Source organism: Rhinoderma darwinii, chromosome 2 (assembly GCF_050947455.1).
Source record: "Rhinoderma darwinii isolate aRhiDar2 chromosome 2, aRhiDar2.hap1, whole genome shotgun sequence".
NCBI lineage: Eukaryota > Metazoa > Chordata > Amphibia > Anura > Rhinodermatidae > Rhinoderma > Rhinoderma darwinii.
Genome location: NC_134688.1, coordinates 418,223,503 through 418,245,089, shown reverse-complemented (window position 1 = coordinate 418,245,089; position 21,587 = coordinate 418,223,503). Strand labels below are relative to the sequence as shown.

The 21,587-nt window shown below is 41.3% G+C and overlaps 1 protein-coding gene across 1 annotated transcript; it reads left to right on the top strand.

Annotated features, from left to right (window-relative positions):
• Positions 1 to 16,157: 16,157 nt before the first annotated feature.
• On the top strand, positions 16,158 to 21,308 carry LOC142741462 (phosphatidylinositol polyphosphate 5-phosphatase type IV-like). The gene is made up of 13 exons (XM_075850833.1): positions 16,158 to 16,570; positions 16,663 to 16,765; positions 16,954 to 17,045; positions 17,268 to 17,392; positions 17,670 to 17,789; positions 18,234 to 18,329; positions 18,436 to 18,597; positions 19,218 to 19,333; positions 19,738 to 19,874; positions 20,084 to 20,183; positions 20,550 to 20,671; positions 20,803 to 20,884; positions 20,974 to 21,308. Exons 1-10 carry the CDS (start codon positions 16,320 to 16,322, stop codon positions 20,157 to 20,159), a joined length of 1,278 nt encoding a protein of 425 aa, XP_075706948.1. The 5' UTR covers positions 16,158 to 16,319; the 3' UTR covers positions 20,160 to 20,183; positions 20,550 to 20,671; positions 20,803 to 20,884; positions 20,974 to 21,308.
• The last annotated feature ends 279 nt before the right edge of the window (positions 21,309 to 21,587 follow it).

Genomic DNA, 21,587 nt, shown 5'->3' with positions numbered 1-21,587 from the left:
CCAGAGAAATACTACTAAATATGTATTTTCCAGATTCTGCAGTTTTTAGAAATGTCCCACATGTGTCTCTAGTGCGCTCGTGGAATAAAACACAAGCCCTAGAAGCAAAGAAGTACCTAGTGCATTTTGAGTCCTCTTTTTTATTAGAATATATTTTAGGCAGCATGCCAGGTTTGAAGAGGTGTTGAGGTGCCAAAACAGTAGGAATCCCCCAATAGTGACCCCATTTTGGAAACTACACCCCTCAAGGAATTCATTTATGGTTGTTGTTAGCATTTTGACCGCACAGTTTTTTCACAGCACCTATTTAAATTGGGCTGTGACATAAAAAAAAGGCAATTTTTTATCAAAATTTCTTATTTTCACAGGGAACAAAATACTCCATTTTGTTGTCCAATTTCTCCTGAGTGCAGCAATACCCCATTTGTGGCGATAAACTGCCGTTTGGGCCCATGGGAGGCCTCAGAAGGGAAGGAGCGCTGTGTGTTCTTTGGAGTACAGATTTTGCTGGTTTGGTTTTCGGGTGCCATGTCGCATTTGCAGAGCCCCAGAGGTATCAAAGCAATGGAAACCCACCAGAAGTGACCCCATTTTGGAAACTACACCCCTTTAGGAATTCATTTATGGGTAATGTGACCATTTAGACCCCATAGTTTCTTCACAGAACTTATTTGAATTGTGCTGGGAATTAAAAAAATATATATTTTTTTCCAATAATATGTAATTTTAGCTCAGAAATTCTTATTTTCACAAGAAATAAAATACTCCATTTTGTTGCCCAATTTTTCCTGAGTGCGGCAATACCCCATTTGTGGTGATAAACTGCCGTTTGGGCCCATGCGAGGCCTCAGAAGGAAAGGAGCGCTATGTGTTCTTTGGAGTCCAGATTTTGCTAGATATGTTTTCGGGTGCCATGTCGCATTTGCAGAGCCCCAGAGGTATCAAAGCAATAGAAACCAACCACAAATGACCCCATTTTGCAAACTACACCCCTCAAGGAATTCATTTATGGGTGTTGTGACCATTTTGACCCCATAGTTTTTTCACAGAACTTATTTGAATTGGGCTGGGAATGAAAAAAAAAATATTTTTTTCAAATAATATGTCGTTTTGGCTGAAAATTTCTTATTTTCACAAGAAACAAAATACCCCATTCTGTTGCCCAATTTGTCCTGAGTGCGGCAGTACCCCATTTGTGGTGATAAACTGCCGTTTGGGCCAATGGGAGGGCTCAGAAGGAAAGGACCACCATTTGGCCTACTGGGGATTTTCTAGTGCGAAGTCATGTATGCAGAAGCCCCTGAGGTACCAGTACAGTTGAAACCTGCAAGAAGTGACCCCGTTTTCAAAACTACACCCTTAAGGCATTCATCTAGAGGTGTAGTTAGCATTTTGACCGGAGACCTACACCCCATAAACTGTAATGTGGGTTCTCACGGGTGTGGCAATACCCTCAATGTGGCTGTTATCAGCTGCCTGTGCACTCAGCAGGGCCCAGAGGGGAAAGACGAGGGTGATAAGCTGTGCGGAGTGCATCAGGGTAAGTAAAATTGGGGTAAATTATAAAACAAGGGATGTATGATCAATTTTAATACACTCTTTCATACAGAGCTGTGGTTTTTCGGGACACGTGTCACATTGATATATTGTGTCATCCATTATCGCCCTCTTATAGCAGACTTTGCACCTCTTTTGACTTTTTCCCTTCTTGCCAGTTTGGGGAACTTCTCCTGGAAAGTGTTGCCGCCCTGGTACGATGCGTGTGGCCCCGCTTCCAGAAGTACTGGGTGCCCCCCCTTCTTGGTCCCTAAAGATTAGGTTCTTGATAATCACCTCTTGAAATTCCAGGAAAGTTCCCCTCTGGTCTGCACATCGATGTAGCACGTACGCATTGTACAATGCCATCTGTATGATGTGCCCGGCCAGCTTCTTATACCACACCGCATGGCGCTGTAGGGCTTCAGGATTTGATCTGATAAGTCCATCCCTCCCATGTACCTATTGTAGTCCAGGATGCAGTCTGGTTTGGGGGTGGCCTTTCCTTCATATATCCTAAACCTGTACGTATACCCTGATGCACTCTCGCACAGCTTATACATCTTCACGCCATACCTTGCCCTCTTACCCGGCAAGTACTCGCGGAATTGAACCCTCCCTTTAAAATGTACCAGGGACTCATCAATAGAAATACACTTCTCGGAGGTGAATGCTTGGGAAAACCGGGCACTGAAATGGTCTAATAGGGGTCTCCGTTTATACAAACGGTCAAAACTGGGGTCATCTCGGGGTGGGCACGGCTCATTATCAGCATAATGTAAGAAGCGAAGTATTGCCTCATTTATTTATTTTTTTAGGTTACAGTTCAGTTCTGAATTTGCTTTGAGGGGCCCATATATTAGAAACCCCTATGAAACACTTTTTAGAAACACATTTTAGAAACTAGACCCCTCAAAGTATTCACAACAGCATTTAGAAAGTTTATGAACCCTTTAGGTGTTTCACAGAAATGTAGAGCAAAGTAGAGGTGAAATTGTCATTTTTTTTTTTGTCAGAAAATCCTTTTTATACCATTTTTTTTATAACACAAAAGGTTTAATCAGAGAAACGCAACTCAATACTTATTGCCCAGATTCTCCAGTTTTGAGAAATATCCCACATGTGGCCCTAGTGTGGTAATGGACTGAAGCACCGTCCTCCGAAGCAAATGACCACGTAGAGGATTATGAGGCCTCCTTTTTATTAGGCGCAATGTCCGGTTTGAAGAGGTCTTGTGGTGCCAAAACAGTGGAAACCCCCCAAAAATGACCCTATTTTGGAAACTAGACCCCTTGAGGAATTCATTGTAGTTTTCATGGGGTGCATGCGACTTTTTGAGAAAAATAGAATAAAAAACAATAGCAGAATTGCTGTTTTTTAGTCACCACGCCTCTTTTTTTAAGAGGCGTGGTGACTAAAAAACAGCAATTCTGCTATTGTTCTTTATTCTATTTTTTTTACAGCGTTCACCGTGCGCTATAAATGACATATTCACTTTATTCAGCGTGGCGATACGATTACGGCGATACCAATAGTTTATAGTTTTTTTATATGTTTTATGGCGTTTGCACAATAAAATACTTTTTATTAAAAATCATTTACTTTTTGTGTTGTCTTATTCTAGGAGCCAGTGACTGCTGCATTTAAGGTGTTTGTAGCCAATTGCCTCCCCAGGTGGCGAAATTGCTGGGGGGGGGGGGGGGGGGCAGATGGCTGCAATGCCAATTGGAGGCCTAACTCTGGCCTCCCGGTATGCCTAGTACGGAAGCCTCCTAGGCCCCACCTGGAGGCGGGGCATAAATGGCTTCCGTTACTGACGGGAAAAAAGAGCTGGCTCAGAAGCTGAGCCTGCGTCATCAGCGGTGGGTGTTAGCCTAATCGGTTTGCTGTCAGTGAACGACTCACTGTTTTAATGCATTGCGCTACATAGGTAGTGCTATGTGTTAGAACTGAAATCAAAAATTGGACCTTCAAGTCCCATACTGGGACTAAAAATAAATGTAGAAAAAGTTAAAAAAAAGTTGTAAAAAATAAAATAAAAGTTTCAAGTAATAAAATAAAACAAAGCACAATCGCCTATTTTCCCTTATTAAGTCCATTATTATTGAAAAAATATATAAACCATACATATTTTGCATCACCGCGTCCGTAACGGGCTGAGCTATAAAAAATATTATGTTATTTATTCTATGTGGTGAATGCTGTAAAAAAATTTACATAAAGAACAATGCCAGAATTGCTTTTTTTTGGTCACTTTGCCTACCAAAAATTGGAATAAAAAGTGATCAAAAAGTCGCATGTTTGCAAAAATGATATGAAAACTATAAAAACTATAGCTCAGCTTGCAAAAAACAAGCCCTGATATAGCTCAATCAACGAAAAATTTAAATGTTATGGCTCTCAGAACATGGTGACAGAAAAAATATTTTTACTAAACTAACTTATTTTGCAAAAAGTTGTAAAACAGAAAAAAAGTGCTATAAATTTGCTATCGCCGGTTTCGTACTGACCCGCACAATAAACGTAACATGTAATTTATAATGCATGGTGAACGCTGCATAGAAAAAACTAGAAAACTATGCCACAATTGCTGTTTTTTAGTCACCTTGCCTCCAAAAAACAGGATAAAAAGTGATCAAAAAGTCTCATGTACCCCAAAATGGTAGCAGTAAAAATGACAGCTGGTCCTGCAACAAAACAGCCCTCATCCACTACGTCTATAATAGAAATAAAATAAAATTAGGGAACCAGGAATGGGAGGGCCCAAACATATCTTCTGGAAGCGAGGGCACCCGCATTATACCAGAACACTTCCCAACAAAATTCCCCAAACTACAGAGGTGCAGAGTGTGTACCAAAATGGGGATAAGAAATGACACCATTTATCAGTGCGACACTGGCCTGTGCATAAAAGATTGCTTCACAGCGTAACACACATCTATGGATTATTTCTTTTTTACCCCATTATTATGCCCTGATGTACTCCGCACAGCTTTCATGTACCCCCACGTTATAAACTGAAACACCAGTAATACTCCAAACAAAACTACTACCAATAAAACTCCAAATGACACTGCCTCCCTTCTGTGCCCTACAGTGTGCCCAAAAAGCAGTTTACTTCCACAAATATAACATCGACATACACGGGAGAACCCTTTTAACAATTTTTGGGGTGTGTGTCTCCAGTGGCACAAGCTGGGCACAACATATTTGCCACTGAAATGGCATATCTAGGGAAAAATTGCAATTTTACTTTGCACCATCCGTAGCGCATTCATTTATGGAAAAGACCCGTGGGTAAAAATGCTCACTACATCCCTTAATAAATGCCTTAAAGGGTGTAGTTTCCTAAATGGGGTCAATTCTCAGGGGTTTATTTTATTATTTCACATCAGAGCCTCTGCAATTGTGAACCAATACTTTGTAAGTCGCCAAATTAGGCCTCAATTTTGCATTGTACTCTTTCCGTCCTGAGCTCTGTCGAATGTCCAGGCATAAGATTAGGGCCACATGTAGGCTATTTCTAAGGCCTCGTTTACACTAGCGTGATTTACGCACGTGCGACACGCGTGGATTTCACTCGTGTCGTACGCACCTATGTAAGTCTATGGGGCAGTGCAGACAGTGCGGGAATTTTGCGCAGCACGAGTGCGTTGCGTAAAACTCACGACATGTCCTATATTTGTGCGTTGTTCGCGTATCACGCACCCATTGAAGTCAATGGGTGCGTGAAAATCACGCATGCCACACGGAAGCACCTGCGTTGGATGCACGTTTTTCATGCATCACTTGTTACGTCCATGTAAATGACTTGATAAAACTGGTCCAAACAAGCACAAACCAGGAAGTGCTTGAGATTCCTCAGCGTGTTTGCCACAGTCCAACCTCCACACAGACAACTGCAGTCATGCGCGTGGGATGGACGTGGAAAAGATGATCTGCCTTGTGCAGGAGAGGCACGAGATATGGGACACCTGTGCGGAGTCCTATCATGACCGCTCGGCAAAGGAAGTCGCATGGGACCACATAGGCCAGGCACTCTTATCCAGCGAATGGGATTAAAAGCACCACCCGAGACCGGCAGAGAATTGGTGAGTACATGTCTTTAAACGATGCAATGTCCCCCCCTATTGAAGTAGTGTGTCCCTGTGTTTTACTTTTGCAAAATGCCCAACTTTAGTTTGGTGTTGCTGCAGCATCACTGTGTGGAATGTACTTTGCTTTGTAGGGACCGTCATGTATTTGACGGTCGAGTTGTTTGTGCGTTAACATAATGAGTGACCATGTTTTTGGTGTTCATCCTACAGTCCAGGATATTAAAACCCGGTGGAGGAGCTGCAGGGACCAATTTCGGCGCGAGTTCGGCGACAGAGGCCGAAGTGGTGATGGGGCATCAAAGAAACGGAGATACATATATACCAAGCAGCTGATGTTCCTGAAGGATATCATGGAGATGAGATCGTAAGTAAATGTCCTATTGCCTGCGTAAATGTTGCTTTGCACATGTCATATCCGCCATAAAGCATTTTTGTACATTGTTGACTATTGTTTTCTGATTCTGCTTTTCTATTCCAGAAAAACCGACAATCTTAACGACTCTGAGGAGGAGAGTGACCATGCAGCGTCCCAGCCTCATCCTCCCAGCAGTCGACTGCTGCCCCTAACCCCGGAGCCTACACCCCAGGACCCTGCCCCAGTAGAGTCGGACCCAGCAGAACTCCCTCCGGAAGAAAATCCACCCCCTCGAGCACCAGCCAGATGCCGACGCAGTCAGCTGCCATCCGCTGGGGCACAAGTTGATACAATGGTCCTTGAATACATGCGTCGTGCGGCCGACGAAGACGGGCACAACTTTTTTGCTCGTGGACTCGTGCCACTGTTGCGGATGGTTCCAGACGATAGGCTGCCACGCCTACAGTCCGCTATAATTTCCCTTACAGAGCCACACCCCCCAACAATCCTCGCCAGTGTTTCTCGACAATTGAGCATTGGCGAGGATTAACGGAGGCTTCTACAACCTCTAATTACCCAGGCCCATCCCAACCAGCCACCCCCAGCGCACGACAACACCAATATAGATCAGTGCCTGCCCGGTTTTCCCCTTGTCCTCTTCCTGCCCGTGAGCGCCATTTTGCTCAATACAGCAGAGGTCCTGAAACCTATGCTCCGCCTTTCCCTGGACCCAGCTACCAGGCACATCATCAGCACCACTATGCTGTAGACGAACATCCTCAGCAGCTCCATGGCCAGCATAGTGGTGCTGAAATGCCCGCGTATAGTTCCCCGGACCATCAATACCACAACTTGTGAAAGTGGCTGTGGGATGATCCGACTAAGGTTTCTGTTTGTAGGCCTGCATTGTTTGGTCATATGTGTTTTGCACCATGTTGGTGCCATCCTTTACTTATTTGTGTTTTGTTATTTTGCACCACGTTTTGGGTGTGCAGTCAACATAAAAACGAAGGTGTTTAAAAGTTGCAATTGCGTGGGGACATTTTTTTGGACCTTCCTCTTCAAAATGATTACCTAACTGTATATTACTGTACACTCACACACTGTTGACCTGGCCCCAAAAGAAGGGCACGCGTTCAATGAGGTATTAGTTCATCTGTAGGGGTTTGCCATTGTTCTAAACAGATGTCAATGTTGGCGTGCTGTGATTTCCCAATAGCCACACAAAGGACAGTCGGGATTGGAGGAGAACTTAATTTTGACGAACAAAATTGATTCTCATCCAATCATTTTCAGGACTGTCAAATGGCAAGTACAAACCACAACAGATGTAAGCTCGCAACCCACGTCAAGGGTCCTCATGTATTGCGAGTCCCTAATACTACAAGCCCCTAACATAAAACAACAAACACTGGCCACTTCGGACCTGTGGACACAATAAACTAAGAACTATGCCACCCTTTAAATGCCATCGCGCACCCATGGTGCGGCTCCTGATGGGCTCTCAAAATATGCTGCAAAACTTTTGCGCACTCGGAGTCCAGATGTGAGAGATCTCCCTAGTGGAATTGCCGGCACAGTGTTGCTGGTGGGTTCATTTGTTAGTATATTTTCGGCATTAAAACTTGCATCATGAATGCGGCAGAAGTTATGCAGAACTACACACGCTTGGATGACACGTGTCACATTCTACGGTGACATTTGCATTGTAGACAGAAACACCCGCCACCTGTTAGACATAATGCCAAAGGCGCATTCCACACATCTTCGAGCTCGGCATAAGCGGTAATTGAACATGCGTCGACGCTCATCCAAGCCCCTTCTTGCAAATGGCCGCATTACTTGCCTTGTCAGGACAAAACCCTCATCTGCAACTATGACATATGGGATTGGTGGTCCGCTGGAGCCAGGGAGGATGGTAGGTTCGGGTACCGCCAGTTGATTATTCACAAGTCGTTTACCCATTCTGGACGAACGAAATATGCGGGCATCAGCAGAGCTTCCATACTAGCCAATGTCTACAATCGTGAAACAATAATTACTGTCCGCCAAGACCAACAACACGATCGAAAAAACTTCTTGTAGTTATACAGGGTGGGCCATTTATATGGATACACCTAAATAAAATGGGAATGGTTGGTGATATTAACTTCCTGTTTGTGGCACATTAGTATATGGGAGGGGGGAAACTTTTCAAGCTTAGTGTTGACCATGGCGGACATTTTGAAGTCGGACATTTTTTAACCAACTTTAGTTTTTTCAATGGGAAGAGGGTCATGTGACACATCAAGCTTATCGAGAATTTCACAAGAAAAACAATGGTGTGCTTGGTTTTAACGTTACTTTATTCTTTCATGAGTTATTTATAAGTTTCTGACCACTTATAAAATGTGTTCAAAGTGCTGCCCATTGTGTTGGATTGTCAATGCAACCCTCTTCTTCCACGCTTCACACACTGATAGCCATTCCCATTTTATTTAGGTGTATCCATATAAATGGCCCACCCTGTGGTATCGGGAGCCACTGCGTGGGGGCTTCTTCACACAAATGTGCTTCCCGTCTAGGGCACCAATACAATTCGGAAATTGTGTTGCACTAATAAATGCGTCAGAAATTCGAAGCCACTGTTCTGTCGTGGGCTGAGGCATGACCGTGGTCTTTAATCTCTGCCACAACACAACACAGGTGGATGTCACAATGAAGGAAATGGTGGTCACTCCCAAAAGAAATTCAAAATGTAAAGAATGGTAACTATTGCCTGTAGCCAGAAATCTAAATGCAAGATAAAACAGAAACAATAAAGAACACATGTTATGGCGGACTTGTAAAGCATACAGCGTCCTCTAAGAACTAATTGCAGTAGCAGACATACCTCAAGGTCACAAGCAGTCGTTCCTCAGGGGAAATGCAGCAACGCATGTTGGTATTCTGGTAGGTGATTCCAGTGCGAATCTGCGCAAGCAGCATATCAAAGGTGGACACAGACATCCGGCAAAACGCACAAAATTTCTCAGGGTGACGACGTAAGTCCTCATATAGTGTATGAAAGTGCCCTTTGGAGGTACATTGGGCAACAAGTAGATGAACCCAAATCCTACTTCTTCTACGCGGCAGGTGCTGCAGCATGGGTCGCCGTTCGCCAAATCGTCGCAAACTTATCCACGCGAGCAGCACACGTGCCAGCGACGGAGAAGCCATAAATGTGGCTTGCAAGCCAAGACACTTGTCAACATTTTAAACAAACACTGGTTTTGGCAGAGGATGAAATAAGGCTGACATCCTGTTCACCCAGCAAGCAGGGGTTTGGCCAGCCTGACTTTTTGTAGGCTGACCTCTCATTTACTCCTCCCAGCGTTTTTTACGCGCGTTTTAAACGCAGGTCGCGCGCCTGTTAAAAACGCATGACAAACGCATTTGCAACGCGCGCAATACGCAGCGTTTTTTGCGCGCGCAAAATGCACACGCTCGTGTAAATAAGGCCTAAATCTGGGAATCACAGTATAATGGTTAGAGAGCTGTCTTTTCATGGTGGCAAAACATGGGTGTCACGACTGGTTCGTGGACCCACTGGGCCGTACCGTCTTGGCGGTATGGCAGCTGGCCTACAGGACGCAGATAAATGTTTATAGTTCGTATAGGGTACCTGTGGCAGCTCAGATAGTAGCGAGGCAGGCTAGGCAGGAACTTGGCAGCAGGTGGACGTCAGGTGTGGAGAGGCATGTCAGGCGTAGAATACAGTACAGCACGGCTACAGCAAGCATGACACTAGATTCAGGATACAGGAACAGGAACAGGAAAACACTGGGAGCAGGAAACACTAGGGGGCCATTTGCAAGACAGACTAGGGATACAACAACAAGGCTCAGGCGTGGGAGGATGGGGCTGGGACCTTCTTATAGCCCAGGGTGCTCTGGAGCAATTAGCTCAAATCACCAACATGCTTCTTAAGTCTGGACTGAGCTCGTGAGCACACACTGGTGGTCATAGTGGAGCAGGACGGCCGTATGTGCAGACATCTCTTGAGAGAAGGGCGTCGACTGGATGGAAGGAGTTCGTGGTCAGCGACCACGGACGTTACACTGGGTACCACATATTGGCATATCTATGGAAAAATTGCAATTTTCACTCTGCAACATTGAGTGTACACTAATTTCTGGAAAACTCCTGCGGGGCTAACATGCTGACTACATCACTAGGTGAATAACTTTAGGGGTGTCATTTCCAAAATGAGGTCACTTTTGGTGGGTTTCCACTGTTTTGGTACCACAGAGGCTTTGCAAATGCGACATAGCGCCCAGAAACCAATCCAGCAATATCTGCACTCCAAAAGCCAAATGGCGCTCCTTCACTTCTGAGCCCTACCATGTGCCTAAACAGCAGTTTATTACTACATATGAGGTATTGCCATATTCGGGAGAACTTGATTTACAAATGTTGTGGTGTTTTTTCTACATTTTTTGTTAAGAAAATAAAAATGTTGCGCTAAATCTAAGTCTTATTGGAAAAAATTGAAATGTTTATTTTCACTGCCCAATTCTAATAAAATCTATGAAAATTCTCTGGGGTCAAAATGCACACTACTTCCCTAGATAAATTCCTCAAGGGGTATAGCTTCCAAAATGGAGTCTTTTTTGGGAAGTTTCCAAAGTTTTGGTCCCACAGGGGCTTTGGAAAAGCAACATGGTATCAAGAAAACAATCCAGCAAAATCTGCACTCCAAAAGCCAAATGGCGCTCCTTCACTTCTGAGCCCTGCCATGTGCCCAAACTGCAGTTTATGACGACATATGGGGTATTTCCATACTCTGGAGAAGTTGCTTTACAAATGTTGGTGGCTTTTTCTTCTTTATTCCTTGTGGAAATTGATTTTCTTTTTAGCTATTGGAAAATAATATGCATTTTTTATTTTCACATCGAAATTCTAATAAAATCTGTGGGGTCAAAATGCTCACTATATGCCAAGATGAATTCCTTGTTGGGTTTAGGTTCCAAAATGGGGACTTTTTTGGGTGTTTCCTTTGTTTTGGCATCGCACCTCTTCAAACCTGACATGGTGCCTAAAATATAATCTAATAAAAAAAAGGCCCCAAGATCCTCTAGGCACTACATTGCTTCTCAGGACTGTGCTTCAATAAATTAGCACACTAAAAACTGCAGAATCTGCGCAAGAAATATTAAGTTGTGTTTATCTCGTAAAACCTTCTGTGTTACAGAGAAAAAAGGATTAAAAATTAATTTCGGCAAAAAAACCTGAAATTTGTAAATTTCACACCTACGTTGCTCTAATTCTTGTGAAACGTCTGTAGAGTTAAGAAACTCTCTAAATGCTGTTTTGAATACTTTGAGGGGTACTGTTTTTAAAATGGGGTGCTTTATGGGGGTTTGTATTGTATGGACCCCTCAAAGCCACTTCAGAACTGAACTGGTCCCTGTAAAAATAGCCTTTTGAAATTTGTGTGAGAAATGTCTGCTAAAGTTCTAAGCCTTGTAACATCCTAGAAAAATAAAAGGATGTTCAAAAAACTATGCCAATCTAAAATAGAGATATAGGAAATGTTAATTAGTAACTATTCTGTGTGGTATAACCATATGTATTACAAACAGATACATAGAAATTTGTAAAAATGCTAATTTTTCGCAAAATTTGGGTGTTTTTCACAAATAAATACTGAATGTATCTACCAAGTTTTACCAGTAACAAAGTCCAATGTGTCAAGAGAGAAGAATCTCACAATCGCTTGGATGGGTAAAAGCATGCAAACATTTGCTAAAATAGACATGTTTGGAGGATTGACATGTCCTCATTAAATCCAGTGACTCACAGCTGACGTCTTCGCTGATTGTAGACGTTCTCTTTTCTTTTCTTCCCTTTCCAGCCAAGATTGTTATGACGACTTTCCATAATAAATGCAGAGTCTGCTGCCCAGACTATTTTTGGCTGATTGCTTCTGCAGCCATTCCAAGCATTTTAAGTAACAAGAATAAACTCAGAACCCAGACCAAACACCAAAATTAATTCATACCCAAGACCAGACCCCTATATAAATTCAGAATTTAAACAGGACTCTAAATTAAGATTCCAAACCTTACCGCTTTTATAATCCAATTCCTAACAAGACCCCTTAATTTTAATGGGACAGGGGTGCAACACCGTGCACAGCCGCTAGAAATGTAACAGCACGTGCAAGTACGAACAAGAAGGTAAACCATGAAAACAATGAAGAGGCTGCAGCTCTCATACAAGGGTTGCAGACCCTTCAAATAGCTGATCGGCGAGGGTGACAAGAGTCGAACCCACACCGCTCTAATAGTGACAGCCTATCCTAAGTATAGGCCATTAGTTTTAAAAACCCAGATAACCCCATTGAATAATAAAATTCCTGCTTTCTGCAGCTGTCACTGTGTACGGTTTGTTGTATATAAATTTATATAACTTCCACTTAGTGCAATGCAACATGCAGTAAATCCATATACAGAAAGCTGCCCCTAGTTGTACCTGCAGGCACCCAGAATTTTATTATTTCAATAAAGCTGTGTATAGGGAAGCAGGGAATGAACTCTCTATCAGAAAAACGAAGCTTGGCTTAAAAAGATAATTGGTGCATTTCTGGGATCACATATAACACCGCTAACCTGAGAAATATAGAAACATGTATGCCCGATAAACATTATTATGACAAATTATTCACTTATTTAATGACTAATAAAACTAACTCATTGAACCTTTTACATGCTATGGATTTCTCAGGTATTAATGGGTTTCATACATACTGTAGTTATATGATGTTCACTGGCAACCATTGGATGATGAGGACATGAGACATTTGTAAATCACTTAAGCATTTCTTGATGTCGCTCCCTGTCTTTACAGTTTATCTAATGGGCCAGCAATGGTTTTAGGAGTGACTCGGATTAAAGGACCAGGCAGGAATTCTTTGGTCCTCTTGACTTCAAATGCTGCAGAGATTGTGGTATCCATAAAATGATCATGCAGCCATTTTTCATGAATACATCTGGGTGTTGGTCTTCTACCCCCTCTGGGAGGCCTATGATCTATATACTATTCCAACTTAGTTGGTTCCCGAAGTTATCCGCCTTCTGGTGCCACAGATCTACTTTTTAGAACAGGAGAGCAACTGGCAGAGATTATGTGCAGTTATCTCTGAGCTATTTATGCTGAATACGTTCACATCAGGTCTGACCGTCTCCTCTCAGGATGAATAGATCGATTCTTACCACCTCTTTATTCCCTCGAGAGCTGAGCACAGGAGATGCAGCATGTAGGATGTTCTTACTGGTGCAGAGCCCCAGCACCTTATGAGGGTCTTCAGGTTTTTAGTCATATTTATTACAAAGATTATGTATTTTAATATAATATTAATTGTTTCCTCAATGTCACACAGACAGAAATTATTATCTATCAGATGTTCAGCAGCTGCAGATCCGTACAGATTGTAATAACTAGACACACACTAAACCAACTGTGAGAGATGAACATTACAAGTTCCATGCACCAAGACTGAACCATATCTCCGACTTTTACAATTTATTATGGGTTTTAATTCTATCCCTGATCTCCTTTCTTGGCAGTACTGGGTAAGAGTCTGTCCACGGAAACATTATGAATATAGAAACTGCATTAAAAATATAAATAACAATCAACCATTAAAAATAATGGTGAATCCATATTGAAATATGCTAATTATGTGTGTGGTCATAAAAGCAGCTCACACCGGGTATATCTATTGTGATGTCACCACTATTAATGATGGTAAATCTATACTTGAAATATGCAAATTATGGGTGAGGTCATAAAAGCATCTATTGTGATGTCATAGAGCTTGGGTATATGCAATGATGCTGGTCACAGAGCTGTCACTCAGTTGGATGTGACCGGTAAGTTCTCTATCATTTCTCTATCTGTACCTGACTCTGATCGATCCATTATATTAGGAACATTGAATCCATGTCTTCAAGATATGGTTTAATAGTGGTTGTAATATCTTTTTTTGTTTCATTATACAATTGAATTGCTTAAATATCATAGAAAGAACACAGGCTGTAAGAAATGGCAGCCTACATTCAGCCGATAATAGATTTGCATGGTAACAGCACATAATTTTGGTTCCCTGCAGCCCTGAGAACTTATTTTGTCTCTCGATTGTAAAGGAGAAATTACAGTATGGTCATATTAGGGGACTGTTATGTAGTAAGTCCTTATATTAGTGTAAATTCCCTAAAAATAATTCCATAAATGAACACATTAACACAATGTAATAACATTCAGAATTTTGATCAAGTAATATAAAAAAAACATGTAAAAGCCATTGAAAATGCCATATTAAGATCTGTAAGTTATAACGAGTGTAGTTAGGTAATCCACCTACACTATATGGCCAATAGTATTTGGACACCTCTCCTAATTATTGAGCCAAGAATCAGCTGGATGGGTGTAAAACCTGTCGCCATTGAATTTTGGAGCAGGGGAAACATGTTCTGTTGAGTAATAAATCACGGTTCACTATCTGGCAATCTAATGGACAAATTTGCGTTTTGTGCCTGCCCGGAGAATGCTACCTACTGGACTGTATAGTGCCTATTATAAAATGGAGTGAAGTTTGTATAATGGCCTGGATTGTTTATAAGGGGTTGGATTAAATCCCCATTTTTCCAGTAGGGGTTAATAAGACTATTTAAACAATTGTATGCTTCCAACTTTGTGGTAATAGTTTGGGTAAGACCCTTTCCTGTCCTAGTATGACTGTGCCCCTGTGCACAAGGAGGGTCCTAAAGACATGGTTTGACAAGTTCGATGTGGAGGAACTTGCGTATCTGCACAGAACCCGGACCTCAATCCCAACAAAACCTTTGGAGTGAATTGGAAAGGCAATTGCGAGCCAGACCTTTTTGCCCAACATCAGTGTCTCAACCATTGGTGTCCACATACTTTTGGCCATATACTGTAGGGTACCGAGTGTATATCTATTGTGATGTCACCGAGCTTAGGTATAAAGTATAGTGCTGGCAAGAGGGCTGTCATTTATCAGTTGGATGTGACCGGTAAGTACTTTATCATTGCTACGTCTCTAGAAGAGTCTCATCTATCAGTCTCTTTATGAATATTGGATTCTTACATGTAATTCTAGTGTTTGTCGTGTTATTTTTGTTTTTTATTTGGCATACTTATACACTAGGAAATTGCTTAAATAGCAATATTGTGGCCTGTCACATCTGCTCCATAGACAGAATGCAGATTGCAGACAGAAATTGGTGTCTGTTTTCTGCTGGTAGATTCATAAAGCAACCACAAAGCAAAGAATGTGAATCTCTGGGAACTTATTATCACACCCTCCAGTTTATAACACCAGTAATTCTCATAATAAATGTTTATAAGGGAATTCATATTTATGAATTTTAGGTTTTCTGTCTGTAGACTATACTATTTATATATCAGGTCAATCCTGAATATTAGCTGGTATGGCTATGCAACCAACCTACATCAGGTGCTGCTATTGTGATGTCTTGAGATGAGTCTAGATAGCCGTGTTTCTTACTGCGTCTATGGTAGTATTGGTTTTATTACAAGATTTAAACTATTTGATGTTTGAATCATGTACATAAATAAATTATTATAAGGAGTATTGCTTTTTTATTTTTTTTTAGTAATAAAATATTAGTAAGTGCAGGAATAAACAGCTTAATAGCATTCGTCAGACTAAATTGTAGAAGGATAGTGCTAATCCCCTGGAAACGTGTCATTATTAACAATTGAAATTAATAATTATGTATATAATCATCATAATAATAATAATAATAATAATAATAATAATAATAATAATAACAATAAAAAAGATAACAATAAAAAGTATTTATTACTAGCTCCAATTACTTAGGTTCTAAATTCTGGTTATCAATTAATATAAAAAAAAAATCAACCCTTTAAAATGCCATATGGTCAATTTAACAACCAATACATTGTTTCAGCTTCCAAACCTAATACAATGTTATCAACAGGGGGTCCCAGGTCTAAGACCCCAAGTCATGTGATCTTCTGACACTTATGATTGACAATATTCTGTTATAGGAATACCCCATTTAATAACAAATTTTTCCAGCTAGTTTCATCACAAGTAATGACCCCCTTATTGTTTTCTGGTCTTTCTAGGTCTTGCTGTTGGATTGACACTGTGTTACTTACTGTGTTGCTTATACGGTTAGCGATTTGTCCTATTTTCGGAGAACTAGTGGCGATTAGTCAAATTCTATCTTGACTGTCTCCTGGTTTTCTACCAAGGACATTGGTGCAGTTTTGCACCCGGGCATTAAACAACCATGCCCTTTTGGAAAAAATCTAAGAAATATCATGTCTCCCAAATTCCTGATAAAGGAAATCTGATGGGAGACATACCAACTATGGAAGAGCCTAACATCTCGCTCCAGAAGTTTTCTGTCATCAAAGATATGGCAGATGAAAAATCCAGCGATCTTAGTCACAGCAAATATTGTGACATTACGTCAAAGAACACCAAGAAGAGCGCATTCAGCCTGCTGACCCGCCTGCGCTCCAAAAATATCCGTAAAAGGTATGTAACTAATAATTCTCATACATTGCTCAGATATCCAGAGCTGTGGTATAACAGTCACTAGATCTTTAATTCTCCCCATATCTTCACAGAAACTTAGGCAGCAGCGCTGTGATCGGCGCTAAAGAACTGGATCGCTATTTCCCAGATAGACGGTTGAGACTATATGTTGCCACCTGGAATATGGAGGGAAAGGTGAGAAGTAATGTACAATATTTATTGTGACCCTTCAGTGTGCCCGAGCTCAAGTTGGATGAAATGGGCCAGTAACCATGTCTCTTTAGTTTGCAGTTGAATATCACATAGACAGGTTATATTCTACCCTATGTCAGTTTAGTTGGCACTCTTTGTATACAATATTAATGTTTGTATATTTTGAACAGGATTACCCGCAAAATCTGGAGGATCTGCTGTTACCATCAGATGATACGAAAGACATTTATGTTATTGGCGTTCAGGAAGGATGTCCAAACAGGTAAGTCTTCTCAGGTTGCCTTACACCAGCCTATGACTGCAGATGGACAGCAGGGCGGCTGATACAAATTCTCTCTCAATGCTCTACTTATTGTATTATCACTCCTTAATTTTAAAAATTTATCTCCAGAGGTTATTATATGGAGTGTTGATACAGATGAGTTGAGTACCTTAATCTTGTGTCATTTATTAATATGTAAATCTGAATTGTGTCTTCTTGTAGACGGGAATGGGAGATAAAATTACAGGAGACCCTTGGACCACACTATGTATTATACCACTCCTCCGGGCTCGGAGTCCTGTATCTCACCATCTTTGTTCGACGGGAACTAATCTGGTTCTGCTCAGGTAAGATTCACATTCCTACGTCTACATAAGAAGTCTTGAATGTAGTCATTAGCTGGAACATCTTATTTAGTTATTAGAATTAGATGCCTAAGAGCTTGGCTCTCAGATTCTTGACTTCTTAGTATTGGAGATCTAAAAGTTCACACCACAGTTACAAAGTATGAAATTATGTACTAGTAATATTTCCATAGTTTAATTGGAAATAATTTCTATTCCATTGTTGCATGTAGTACTCTTAACCACTGACCCGTCTTTTTGTGTTTAATTTCTTATACAGAGGTAGAGCACACCCATGTAACAACCAGGCTATTCCACCATGTGAAAACTAAAGGAGCCTTGGGTGTTGCCTTCACCGTCTTTGGAACATCTTTCCTTTTTATTAATTCACATCTGAGATGTAAGTATTTCCAATATTAATATATGACCATGTACAGTTTTCCTTTGTATAAAATTGCTGCTATTTGATAATTAACTGAAATATATGGGATGATATGAAGAGATCTGTACTAATAATGTTTTGGTAAAAATAAAAGGTTCGTTCCTGTTTGATCAAACTTTTTCTAATCTATCAATCTCATTCTATGTTGTGAGTGGCCAGTAATACAGATACACGCAGGTACAATTAGTGCAGGAGGGGGTGGCGGCGGCTGGTTTCAGTTGCGCCGCCTCCCCCTCAGAGAGGCAGCAGGGCGGACGGTGCGGCCGTATAATCCCTCACACCCACCCCTCCTCTCCATTAGCAGCGGTGGCGCGCTGCAATGTGTTTTTTTGAAAATAATATGCGGTTCTGGCCGCCCATATGATCATCCGCCACTGCTAATATGTATTTTTTTGTTGGCAGTTGGGGCAGTCAACAAGAGGATCCAGGACTATAAAACCATCACTGAGGGTCTCCGTCTGCCTCAAATTATTCCGGAAAGAATCAACTCCAATGCCTGTGAGTATTACTTATGTGGTTGAACCTATGGATCCTTTTATCTCTCTATTTGTCTCCATTGAGTCTAAAGCAGTCATGTGCTATAATTTTTTTTTTTATTCTACAGTGGACGTCACCAGCCGCTTTGATCGGGTGTTTTGGTTTGGAGATCTCAATTTTCAACTTAAAGAGGACAGAAAAAATGTGGAATCTCTTCTGCAGAAGATCGAAGGAAAAGATATGTCCAGTCTCCTCAAACACGACCATCTGAATGAAGCCAAGAACAATGGTATATTTACTAGTAGATACATGTCTATCACTCCTCAACCTTCATTAAAGTGGATCTCCACCTTCTGACAACTGATGACCTATCCACCGGATAGGTCATCAGTATATCATCGGTGCGGGTCCGACACCTGGACGCTGCACTGTTAAGCTGCTCCAGTGGCCTGCGGGCACCGGATGTTATGGCACACAATGCTATGTACGGAGCTGGAAGCAGTTGGCTCCGTACATAGCATAGCTGCCATAATGCATAACTGTAGGTCTGCCTCCTATTCACTTGAATAGGAGCAGAGTTGCAGTACTGCAGCTCGGCTGCAATTCCGTGGCCGGCGCCAACTGCATCCGGCATGTACGTCCGGTGCTCAAAGGCACCGGACCAGCTGATTAGTGCAGGGTCCGGGTGTCGGACCACCACAGATCATGTACTGATGACCTATCTGGTGAGTATGTCATCAGTTGTCAGAAGTTGGAAAACCCCTTTAATACCACAACCACTTCCACAGATTAATACAAATCACTGACATGATGGTTGATATGTTCCCCAAATTCTGATATAGTGCTAAAATTATCAATTGCTCCTTTTTTTTTTTAATACTGACAACTTTTTTTTTCTTTCAACTTAAGGGTCCATATTTCTAGGGTTCAAGGAGCACACCATTGATTTCCTTCCTACATATAAGTTTGACATTGGCACAGACACCTATGATACATCAGCAAAGCAGAGAATTCCATCATATACGGTAAGAGATCTTATTTCCAGGTCTACAGAGCTTGAGAGACAATAGAATCCATGGGCCAGAGCACCCATTATATAATGAATCCCCTCCCCCAATGTAATGAATTGTTATTATTATAGTTGGAAGAGTAATTTCTTATGAACAAAGCTTTCAGTTAATTTTACTTTTATGTAGTGAGTTTGTCATCACAGTTTCCCAGTGTAATATGTCGTTGCCCAGCATGGGTCAAGGATACTTATTTAATGAAATCTGTGTGACCAAGTCAAACCTAAAATGCAATAAAGTCTCAATATTCTGCAATATAAATAAAGTAGGCCCAACATTTAGGTCTGTGATGTTTTGCAGTTTAATAATATATTATAATATGATTTCACTAATGATATTTGTTATTTTCATGACCTCTACAGGACAGGGTGTTGTTTAAAAGCCAATGTGAGGGAGATGTGCGAGTCCTGAGATACGACTCTTGCCCTGTTTTGAAGACCTCAGACCACCGACCTGTTTTTGGAATCTTTGAAGTAAAGATCAGGCCTGGTTCAGATGAGTAAGTCATGTTTTCCTCCATGTTGTTGGTATGATACTTTCAGTAGCCGTCATTACTACATGGTCCTTATAGCCAGAGCTCACACTTTGGGGCAGGTGGCTGTACACCTTGGTGACAGTGCTGGAGGATTATAGGATGTGAAACTAAGCAAAGTTTGGATACCTGCTAACATTATCATATGTCTTACATAAATATATTTCTCATTCCAGCATCCCCTTGGCTGGTGGACACTTTGATCGTAAAATCTATGTAACGGGCATTAGGAGGAAAGGACAAAAAAAGTAGCTGCATCTGTTCATGTCCTTACAGGTAAGAGCTTTCTAGTTGTCTATTATGTTTGCGGTGAAAATTTTCTTCCATCTCTTAGGTTTTCCTCTGTATCTGTAATTTATTTTATCAACTAATTTAACTAAAGTGTAAATAAGTATTTTCAATCTTAAAATTCCAACTCCTTGTATTCAGACACTTTTTCATTTCTGAATGAAGGTTGTGGGCTTTGGGGAACAACTTCCCCAACTGTAAGCATGTATGTAGTATGTACAATGAGTTTCCTAAAGGAACCGGTCATCTGAATGGATGGAACAACTGGATTTTATGATGCATTAGCTTCTAAGCAAAAATGATGGATACAAGGAACATTGTTATCGATGGAAGACATTACTTGGCATCTTGCAGGACTCCTAAGGAACAGTCACAATCTCCGGGGCATAAAACATCGGAACATTAGAAAGTTCCCGTAACATGCTGAAGAGCGCAGCTCTAGGTCAGACCCACTGCTTGCATCAACCATCTTCAAGGTTTGTAGTGTGACCCCCAGGATCAATTAAGACATTTATTTACCTCAAATCACCTTAAAAAGTCTTCTAGATTTTGTGTCTGCTAAGAAACACACATTATAGAACATTAATAGCAAATATTTGTCTTGCAGTATAAACATCAATTCCGCAGTACATCTGGCGAGAATAGCGCTCCCTGTCACCGGAGGAGCCACCATCAATGCTGATAGAAAGGTAAGTTCCTCTGGATGTGTCCCCTCTCTATATTTATCAAGCAGTCTGAATGATCAATATTTAATAGGGTTGTGTGCTTCTCCCCCCAGAACAAGTCAGCAGATATCAACAGAACATCAACACCAATAACAACAAAGGGCAGAATCCGCCATCTTACAAGAATTCCAAAGGCGAGACTTAACATTTCTACAACATCTGTCACAGAAGAGACATCAATGTGGTCACCAGGGCATCAATATCACCCAGAAGACCAGATTCAGAACAGGACAATATGTCATCTCTTCTTGTGCCTGTGGAATCCAGATTTTCCACCCCTTACTGATACTACAGTATATACTGTGACATATTCCGTAGTTTTTGCTGTATCTTGTATTACCATCATCTTTACCATTATATATTTTGATCCACAAAAACCTTAAATAAATCTTTAACATCAATCCATAAGTGTGACTGGTAATTGTTATGTGCGCGGCTGCAACTTACCACAGTGTATACAATTCACCTAACCGACCTTTCACAGCGCTATTTGTGTGACATCGTGTTTAATCCAGTGGTAGGTGACAGGACATTGTATCATATGTACACAATACAGAGTGTATGGAACGTGCCGCCATATGTACTGGATTATATCCTGTAGGACAAAGAGTGACAGGAGATGTAAAACAGTGATATATTTGATAGTTGCTTTACCCCTTAAAGAGGC

Coding starts and splice junctions, on each gene's coding strand:
- LOC142741462 (XM_075850833.1), top strand. CDS start 16,320: ATGCCCTTTTGGAAAAAATCTAAGAAATATCATGTCTCCCAAATTCCT. Junction 17,393..17,669: donor ACTAATCTGGTTCTGCTCAG/GTAAGATTCACA, acceptor TTTCTTATACAG/AGGTAGAGCACACCCATGTA. Junction 19,334..19,737: donor AGAGAATTCCATCATATACG/GTAAGAGATCTT, acceptor TGACCTCTACAG/GACAGGGTGTTGTTTAAAAG.